The sequence below is a fragment of the Oncorhynchus mykiss genome, chromosome 27, assembly GCF_057628025.1.
Source record: "Oncorhynchus mykiss isolate SJ-2025 chromosome 27, ASM5762802v1, whole genome shotgun sequence".
Lineage (NCBI taxonomy): Eukaryota > Metazoa > Chordata > Actinopteri > Salmoniformes > Salmonidae > Oncorhynchus > Oncorhynchus mykiss.
In genome coordinates this window covers 34,712,240-34,722,500 of record NC_143048.1, presented here as the reverse complement: position 1 = coordinate 34,722,500, position 10,261 = coordinate 34,712,240, and the positions used below count along the sequence as shown (strand labels likewise).

The 10,261-nt window shown below is 42.7% G+C and overlaps 1 protein-coding gene across 3 annotated transcripts in view; it reads right to left on the bottom strand.

The window, feature by feature from the left end:
* robo1 (roundabout, axon guidance receptor, homolog 1 (Drosophila)) overlaps positions 1–10,261 on the bottom strand; it is a 397,432-nt gene that overhangs the window by 276,503 nt on the left and 110,668 nt on the right. For all 3 annotated transcript variants that reach the window (XM_090223910.1, XM_036964908.2, XM_090223911.1), the window contains exon 2: positions 5,532–5,858. In XM_090223910.1, coding sequence (XP_090080036.1) covers positions 5,532–5,858 — 327 coding nt within the window. The remainder of the gene's footprint in view (positions 1–5,531; positions 5,859–10,261) is intronic.

Here is a 10,261-nt window from a genome sequence, read left to right as displayed (position 1 = left end):
TTTAACTTGGGTCAAACGTGTCAGGTAGCATTCCACAAGCTTCCCACAATAAGTTGGGTGAATTTTGGCCCATTCCTCCTGACAGAGCTGGTGTAACTGAGTCAGGTTTGTAGGCCTCCTTGTTCGCACGTGCTTTTTCAGTTCTGTTCACTGTTGGGATGGTGTTCTTCGGCTTGCAAGCCTCCCCCTTTTTCCTCCAAACATAACAATGGTCATTATGGCCAAACGGTTCTATTTTTGTTTCATCAGACCAGAGGACATTTCTCAAAAAAAGTATGATATCTGTCCCCATGTGCAGTTGCAAACCGTATTCTGGCTTTTTATGGCGGTTTTGGAGCAGTGGCTTCTTCCTTGCTGAGCGGCCTTTCAGATTATGTCGATATAGGACTCATTTTACTGTGGATATAGATACTTTTGTACCTGTTTACTCTAGCATCTTCACAAGGTCCTTTGCTGTTGTTCTGGGATTGATTTGCACTTTTCACACCAAAGTACGTTCATCTCTAGGACAGAACACGTTCCCTTCCTGAGTGGTATGACGGCTGCGTGGTCACATGGTGTTTTATACTTGCGTACTGAGATCTTGGCCGTTTTCTTTTGATTTTTCCATGATGTCAAGCAAAGAGGCACTGAGTTTGAAGGTAGGCCTTGAAATACATCCACAGGTACACCCCTAATTGACTCAAATGATGTCAATTAGTCTATTAGAAGCTTCTAAAGCCATGACATCATTTTCTGGAATTTTCAAATATTTTTAAAAGCACAGTCAACTTAGTGTATGTACACTTCTGACCCATTAGAATTGTGATACAGTGAAATATAAGTGAAATAATCTGTCTGTAAACAATTGTTGGAAAAATGATTTGCCTCATGCACAAAGTCGATGTCTTAATCGACTTGCCAAAACTATAGTTTGTTAACAAGAAATATGTGGAGTGGTTGAAAAATGAGTTTTAATGACTCCAACCTAAGTGTAATTAAACTTCTGACTTCAACTGTACATCTCTCATTCTCTTTCTCAATGGACTGACTCAGAACTCCAGAGAACCATGTCTATCCATGTGTTCATGAGCCCAGCAGTGAGCCCTGTGCTGTGCTGTGGTTGTGTGATCAGTAGCTCTGTGCAGCCAGCCAGCCAGCCAGCCAGCCAGCCAGCTAGCCAGCCAGCCAGCCAGCCAGCCAGCCAGCCAGCCAGCCAGCCAGTAGACAAACAGCAGACCCCAGTGTTATATCTTTGTCAAGTGGAGCAGCGTGCCGTCCATTACCTCACTTCACTATCTCACCCACCGACCCTCCAGGCAAGCAGGAAGCTATTCTTAGTGCCTCTCAGCACTCTGTAGTCTGTACTGTACGAGGTAAGAGGAAACTACTTTGATACAGCCAAGGTTGATAGTGAACTGTACACAGCACTGCATGTGTGTGTTAGTGTGTGAGTGGAAGAGAGAGAAAGGAGAGCAAGAGAGAGAGAGAGAGAGGGCAGAGAAGGGGAGAAAAGGGAGACCTACACAGTGGCACCTACACAGTGTTAACACATTAACACACAGTAAAAAGTGAGAGATGAGGATAATGGTCGGCCCTTTGGAAGACTGTCTCTAGAATACCTTTGTTTTCTATTTCGTTAAGTCTAAAACTGTTTCTGGCTTTGATCCTTGTTTTAACAGCTGCAGTTTAAAAAATCCCAGAGTTCTATGTTTTGAGTAAAGAAAGCATAAAAAACTGGGGTGGGGAATTTTTGTCATTCTTTGAAAGGCAGCTGGATACTGTACATGACTTAATGTAGCCTGCAGTGCAGTCAGAGGACTCTAGCCTGCTAGAGAGCAGGTTCAGTCAGCCAGTCAGTCAGCCAGTCAGTCAGCCAGTCAGCCAACCAGTCAGCCAGTCAGCCAACCAGTCAGCCAGTCAGCCAGCCAGTCAGCCAACCAGTCAGTCAGCCAGTCAGCCAACCAGTCAGCCAGTCAGTCCTCTCTGTAGTTAAACAGTACATCTCTATCTCTCTTTGCTCTCCATGCTATTAAATAGGAACAAAGCTGTCTCAATACTTGGCGTCTCCATTACAAATACAAAGCAAACATCAATAGAGAGAGAATGAATCCAACCTTGTCCCTGTTTGAGTATAGACAGTACAGTATAGTATAGTACAGTATAGCATAGTACAGTACAGTATAGTACAGTATAGTATAGTACACTATAGTATAGTACATTAGAGAATAGTACATTATAGAATAGTACAGTACATTATAGTATAGAACAGCATAGTATCGTACAGCATAGTACAGTACAGCATAGTATAGTATATTATAGTATAGCAAGGCATAGTATAGCACAGTAGAGTTTAGTACAGTATAGCATAGTACATACTAGTATAGTACATTATAGTATAGCACAGTATAGTATAGTACAGTATAGAACTATATATTATAGTACACTATAGTATAGTACAGTATAGTATAGTACAATATATTATAGTACACTATAGTATAGTACAGTACTGTATAGTACAGTATAGTATAGCACATTATAGTATAGCACAGTATAGTATAATATAGTACACTACAGTAGCGTACACTATGGTATAGTATAGTACAATACATTGCGGTACACTATAGTATAGTACAGTATGGTATAGTACAGTATAGTATAGTACAGTACGGTATATTATATTATAGTACAGTGTGGTATAGTATAGAACATATAGTATAGTACTGTAGTACAGCACACTATAGTATAGTATTATATAGTATAGTATAGTATATTATATACTTTTTTATTTATTTGTATTTAACCTTATTTAACTAGGCAATTACAGTATATTATAAACTGGGTGGTTCAAGCCCTGAATGCTGATTGGCTGAAAGCAGTGGTATATCATATCTTATACCATGGGTATGACAAAACATTTATTTTTACTGTTCTAATTATGTTGGCAACCAGTTTTTAATAGCAATAAGGTACCTCAGGGGTTTGTGGTATATGGCCAATATACCACGGCTAAGTGCTGTATCCCTTAATACAGGTTAATTAAAAAAATAATAAAACAATCCATAAGAACAGCAATTAGCCCTGGTATATTGGCCATATACCACACCCCTCATGCCTTATTGTTTAAGTATAGTATAGTATAGTATAGTATAGTATACAGTAATATAGTATAGAATAAACACGACTACCATGATTCATGGTGAATGCATTAACCTTGTCTATATTAAGAGGGTCGGATGGAGAGATTGCGGCTCTGTCCTGTGTGTCATTAATGATAAACCAAACAAACTGGGTTAGCTCGCCTCAACCTGGCAAAACATGACTTGTTGTAACTTATGTTTACAGTCGCTCGAGTGTAGGAGAACTGTAAAAGCCAGGTCGTCAGAATAACAGTGTTCTTGCAGGGCTCTGAGAGCTTGGTAGAGTAAACACTGTTAATGCGTTAACTTCCTTCTCTGGAGTTTCATGAACTCACCGTGGAATTAGCCAAAAATCCTGGGAATAAAACGCTAAAATGTCAAATGGATAAACGGAATGGATTCGGCTAACATTTTTCAGCAAACACAAGCATGCAAAGTCCAAATAATGTTTTTAAAAGGCCTGTATACTCAGTCCATGGCACGTAGGGTACTCTGTCCCTGTCCTGAAGTTTAAACAAGGTCTTGTAAAAGCTCAGTGCTTAGTTTTCTCTGCTCTCTCCTTCTCTCTCCTGCAGGGTTCTATCCTGGCTGCTCCGACAACAAAATGATATGTGGGGGAGTGTGAGTGGTAGAGAATGGGGGTCAGAGAAACAGAGTGAGACAGCGAGAGAGGGCTGCAGCTCAGAACCTTGTCATTATGGGTCCTTTTGAACCTGGTCCAGAATAAGCAGCCCAGTGCTGTGGGCAGGGCCAGGCCAGCCACTGTCTCTACTCTGGCCTGCACCGCTCCAGTCCTGCTACCATCCTGCTCCAGCCAAACCTCTTGTTCTTCTACTTGAAGAACCCACCTCTGAAATAAATACCCCATATCGTCCACTTTTGGGGGGAATATTTTTAGCATTCCAATTTATGGAAACTGGGGCCCTGTTTGACTCTGTTTATTTTCCTTGATATTTCTATTTGATGTATTCATTGGGAGGCCTTCAGTCTTTCTGAAGGCAGGCCTCTAACCATGCAGGGTGAGTGACTGAGTGAATAAAAGACAGCAGAGGAACAGTCATCAGTTTGGGGCAGCAGAGCCTGACTCTGGGGTGAGATCTAAGAGATGAGGACATGACACTGTCCCCACCACCACTAACACACAGGGTATGGTTTCAGCTGCGGTCTTCTGTGACCAACCCACTGCTACTATATTCCCATGGTTCTCCCATGGTACCAGGCTCTCTCATTTCAAAGGCAGAGGCCTTGAAAGCAACAATTGAATCCTTTTTTATTCATCTTTTTAATTATGGCTATTTCAATTATCTTGAAATACTGCTCTGTTGTAGTACACACCTGATGGTACATCAAGAGTTATAAGTATACACAACATCCACAACCAAATACTAAGAAGGTATAGTAACTCCACAGCTGACATACAGAATGTATCTTGCCTGCTCATGTGGCCTTTAGTATTCATCCCCACTTCCCTACACACCATCAGATCCTCCCCTCCAGCCCCAGCCAGTCACCAGCACCCTAAAAAAGACCACCGCCCATCCCCCGAACCCCTCTCTTTCGATTAGATTACAATGAGGGCCTTGGTGACAGCTCCTAGACATGCTTGAGAAGCGGTTGATATCTGAGATCCTCTTCTCAACGTTCCCTCTCCAAACAGTACAGATGACATGTCTAAGATCTGACCTCAGAAACCAACCAGCCTTGAGGACATATTTGTCAACACAGAGCACCAATCATTATGCTAAGAGTTAAATGACTAAGCAGCGGTGTCCGTCCTCTTTCTATGTACTGTATATTATTCAATGTCTATTTGTTTGAAAGCTTTTAGTCCCAAACCTTTCAGCGTCGTCACTGACTCTCACAATGATGGAATGCCCCCTCCACATCAAAGCAGGTCCATCATTAAGACCGTCTAGCAGGCAATAAAGAAGAGCTCCACTAGTCTGGTCTACAACCAAGGAAACAACTGAGGTAAGTAACTCTCTCTACTAAAAGATGACCAAACACAGATACAATGACTGAACTGATTTGTGTATAAAAACGCTGATCCATCTCCCTGACAAACACCAGAGCTAGAAGGACAACAGAAAGCACTTTGTTCCTATTGTAGCTCCTGACCCCCTTTACAGGAGCACCCCCCCCCCCCGCCCTGGGATGCTCAAGCCAATCTGCCCCCAAGCCTCCCCAGCCCTACTGGGGCAAATGGGCCAAACACATCCTGAACCATCTCCTGTGAGATTATCCAACTCAATGAGCACATTGAGGGGGAAATAGAGTAGGAAACTGGAGTCTTCTATTCAGCCCCAGCTCCAGTCTAAACCCCCTTCTCTTCCATTCACACCGAACCCAGAGGCCCAGAGGCCCAGAGGCCCAAGAGGAAATAAGAAATGCCCCAACATGAGCTGAACTTACATGCTACTTCCAACGAGGCGTTGTGGCTGACAGCTTCTCCCAGGTAGTTGCGGGCGACGCAGACGTAGGAGCCCTCATCCGGTTTGGAGCGTCGTCCGTGGACGATACGTAGGAAGAAGAGGGAGCCGCTGGGCAGCAGCATGCGTTGAGATCGAGGGTTGTCCCGGTCCGTTTCTACCCGCTCCCCGTCCTTGTACCACTCCACCGTGGGGCTGGGCCGCCCCTCCGCCTTGCAGTTGAGGGTGGCGGGCTCCCCCTTGGACACGATCAGGTCAGAGGGGTGCTCTACGATCCGGGGTGGGGAGTCCTCCTGGCGCAGACGGGATCCTGGGAAGAGAAGAGGAAAGAGAGTTGAGAACACTATATTTTAGGGGTCAACAGGCCAGCTAGGACTCTTTACCCTATCTTTAACTAGTGCTGTAAAGTACTTAAATAAAAATACTTGAAAGTACTACTTAAGTCGTTTTTGGGGGTTTCTGTACTTTTCTATACTATTTATATTTTTGACAACTTTTATATTTATTATGTAATTTTTATTCCATACATTTTCCCTGACAGCCATGTTGAATGCTTAGAATGACAGGGAAATGGTCTAATTCACACACTTATCAAGAGAACATCCCAGTTCATCCCTACTTCCTCTGATCTGGCAGACTCACTAAACACACATGCTTCATTGTAAATGATATCTTAGAGTTGGAGTGTGCCTCTGGCTATCAGTAAAATAAGAAAAACAAGAAAATGGTGCTGCCTGGTTTGCTTAATATAAGGTATTTGAAATCATTTATACTTTTAATTTTTAAAACCAAATACCTTTACTGAAGTAGTGAAAGTTACTTTCACTTTTACTTGAGTCATTTTCTATGAAGGTATCTTTGACTGACTGATTTTTGACTGACTGACTGGCTGCATCACCGCCTGGTATGGCAACAGCTCGGTATCCGACTGCAAGGAACTACAGAGGGTAGTGTGTAAGGCCCAGTACATCACCGGGGCCACGCTTCCTGTCATCCAGGTCCTCTATACCAGGCGATGTCAGAGGAAGGCCCAAAAAATTGTCAAAGACTCCAGCCACCCTAGTCATAGACTGTTCGCTCTGCTACCGCATGGCAAGTAGTACCGGAGGGCCAAGTCTAGGACCAAAAGGTTCCTTAACAGCTTCTATCCCCAAGCTAAAAGACTCCTGAACAGTTCATCAAAGGACTACCTGGATAATTTGCATTGGCCCCCTTTTTTTACACTGCTGCGACTCTCTGTTCATTATCTTTATTTATTTTACCTTTATTTAACCAGGCAAGTCAGTTAAGAACAAATTCTTATTTTCAATGACGGCCTAGGAACAGTGGGTTAACTGCCTTGTTCAGGGGCAGAATGACAGATTTGTACCTTGTCAGCTCGGGGATTTGAATGTGCAACTTTTTGATTACTAGTCCAACGCTCTAGGGCGGCATAGTCCCTTTACCTCTACCTACATGTACATATTACATCAATTACATCGACTAACCTGTACATTGACTCGGTACCAGTAACACCTATATATAGCCTTAGTTATTGTTCTTTTATTGTGTTACTTTTTTTTTCTTTGGTTTATTTAGTAAATAGGTTGTTAACTCTTATTTTTCTTAATACTGCATTGTTGGTTAAGGGCTTGCAAGTAAGCATTTCACAGTAAGTTCTACACCTGTTGTATTCAGCCTTTCACAGTAAGGTTTTTTACACCCTTTGTATTCGGCACATGTGACAAATTAAATCAAATTTGATTTACTTTTACTCAAGTATGACAATTGGGAACTTTTTCCACCACTTTCCTTAACACTATTACCTCATCTGTATGTGTATGTGTAACTCTGAAGATGACATGGCAACAAATGAATTGTGATGCATAGGAACAGAGAGAAACGGTAGCAGGTTATGTAAGTAAGTCATCCTAGACAGGTGCTGATTATACGCACAGCAGCAGAGAGCAGCAGTCCAACAACCAGTCTCAGAGTGGTGTCACACTGTCATTACATAATACAGTAACTTAAGAGCTGAGCAATGCTACAATAACTTCTCCTTTAGAGCTGAGCAATGCTACAGTAACTTGTCCTTTAGTGCTGAGCAATGCTACAGTAACTTGTCCTTTAGTGCTGAGCAATGCTACAGTAACTTGTCCTTTAGTGCTGAGCAATGCTACAGTAACTTGTCCTTTAGTGCTGAGCAATGCTACAGTAACTTGTCCTTTAGTGCTGAGCAATGCTACAGTAACTTGTACTTTAGTGCTGAGCAATGCTACAATAACTTGTCCTTTAAAGCCTTTCATTACATACAGTAACTTGTCCTTTAGGGCTGAGCAATGCTACAATAACTTCTCCTTTAGAGCTGAGCAATGGTACAGTGACTTGTCCTCAAGAGCTGAGCAATGATACAGTAACTTCTCCTTTAAAGCCTTTCATTACATACAGTAACATCTCCTTTAAAGCCTTTCATTACATACAGAGATGTCTCCTGTTGAGCAACGCAATGCTCCCGCTATGTACCCCTGTCATTTCCCACATCAAAGACATGAGGCAGAAATGAGAGAGGGAGAGATAAGAAGAGCAAGCACAGACACACCTTACAGCTTTGTGTCAATCAACATCCATTTAGCAGAAACTTTATCAAAATGAATGGATGGCAGCAGTGGGAACAGAACCCACAATCCAAGGTGTTGCACACACCATGCTCTACAGACCGAGCCACACAGGACCACATCAGTAGAGACCCAGTAGAACCCACTAGAAGCTAATACATGAGGCAGCAACATGGCAGCCAGTGGCTATATTTGCTAATGACATGTCAGGTCTTTACTGCTGCTCTGAGACCAGTGAGCTGTGGTTATCAGACCTGCTTTAAATGCAAATGAGCATGGTGTCGTAATGCCTGAGGGATAGAAGATGGCACGTCTGTGTGTGTGTCCAACCCTGCACCCCGTATCTCCCCACATCGGCCTTTGGAACCCATTCAGCACCAATTAAAGGGAGCTGGGACTAATTGGTGGTACAGGGCCACAATTAATTAACCCAGCATCCCGTGGACTTGCCACACTGCCTCATCTGTGCCCTCTCTACTCCACCCATCCCCCATTCATACCCCCATTCCCCCTAAAGCATGGTGCTGAGAGAGCATCTTTGTGCGGTGGGCCATGAGGGAAGTCAGCAGAATTGGAGGCAGGCGACGCCAGGTCAATATGAACCACTACTACTCAAACAGGGAGAGGAGCCAATGGAACATCATTAACACACTACCCCAAAAATACAGAGTAGACTCACTAGACCCCATTCACTCATTGTCACTCCCTTACCACAGACTTTATGATGGTGCTGTGTTGCTTCTACTGTGTCTTTACTCTTCATGTTTATGTGGAATATTAGTTGTCCACAGTGGAGGAGGAAATGGTGATAGTGAAGTCTGTATAATAAGGCAGTAAGGTGAAGCAATATCATCATAACAGTGTTGTGAAAGTAATTCCTACTAGAGAATGACCCATATGGATTTGTTAGGGTGGATGCCTATACCGATTTTTGGGAGTCAAGGAGGCCGATACTTTATGCCGATATTCAATACCATTACATTTGAAAATTCCGATGATGGAATTTCCCAGAGACAGCCGTGTACGCATTAATGCATACATTTTAAAATCAAACAATAGATTTGACTTTTTGTCTGTTATTTAACTATACACCAACATAATGGTAATAATGTTGTTTGAATGGTAAATCTCTTGATGAATTGGGCAAATGAAGATAGCATAGCCCTATTCACAATACAGGTAGGAGTGTGTGCATGCATTGAGTTATTGAGCTTGTTTTGGCTGATCAGTGGAGTCTACGGTGCTACAGATGACAAACAATATGTTTGACTTCCATTTGGGACTTATATTAGCCTACCGATCAACAACATTTGCATAGAAGCATCACTTCAGCATGTCACGCTTGTATGGAAGGACATGATATAGGCCAGGGTACTTAAGTACTATTTGAGAAGGTCTGGTCACACAAATTACCGGCTGGATAATGTAATTTATTGGCGTAAAAAGGTTAGTTATCATAATATTTGCTAACAGGTCACATAGATATCTGCTAACAGGTCACATAGATATCTGCTAACAGGTCACATAGCTATCTGCTAACTAGCTATCTTATTTATTGCATGCATGTCTGGGCAGGTCAACATGTCTGGGCAGGTCAACATGTCTGCGCAGGTCAGCATGTCTGGACAGGTCAACATGTCTGGGCAGGTCAGCATGTCTGGGCAGGTCAACATGTCTGGGCAGGTCAACATGTCTGCGCAGGTCAGCATGTCTGGACAGGTCAACATGTCTGGGCAGGTCAACATGAGCCTTATTATTAGTGAATTCAATAAAATCATATTTGCAACAGGAGTATGATTTTGGACATTGTGTCAATTCATAAATCCCTCAATACTACACCTTTCTATTTAAGAGTGAACTAGCTTGCTACTGCTGCAGTATTGCTACGTAGAGGGTATTTCGGGAAAGCTGAAGAGTCGATAGCTGATAGACTTGAAAAGGCCAATATCGGCCCAATATATCGGCTCGGCCAATTATCGGTCATTCTCTAATTCCTACACTGGTTTCTTACTGATGAGTGGGTATTACTGTAATTATTAGAGAGTTTCACTTCTAAAGAGACGCTCAGGGAGTTATTACTGCATGTCTGTGTGTGGGTGTTACAGAGAGATACAGAGAG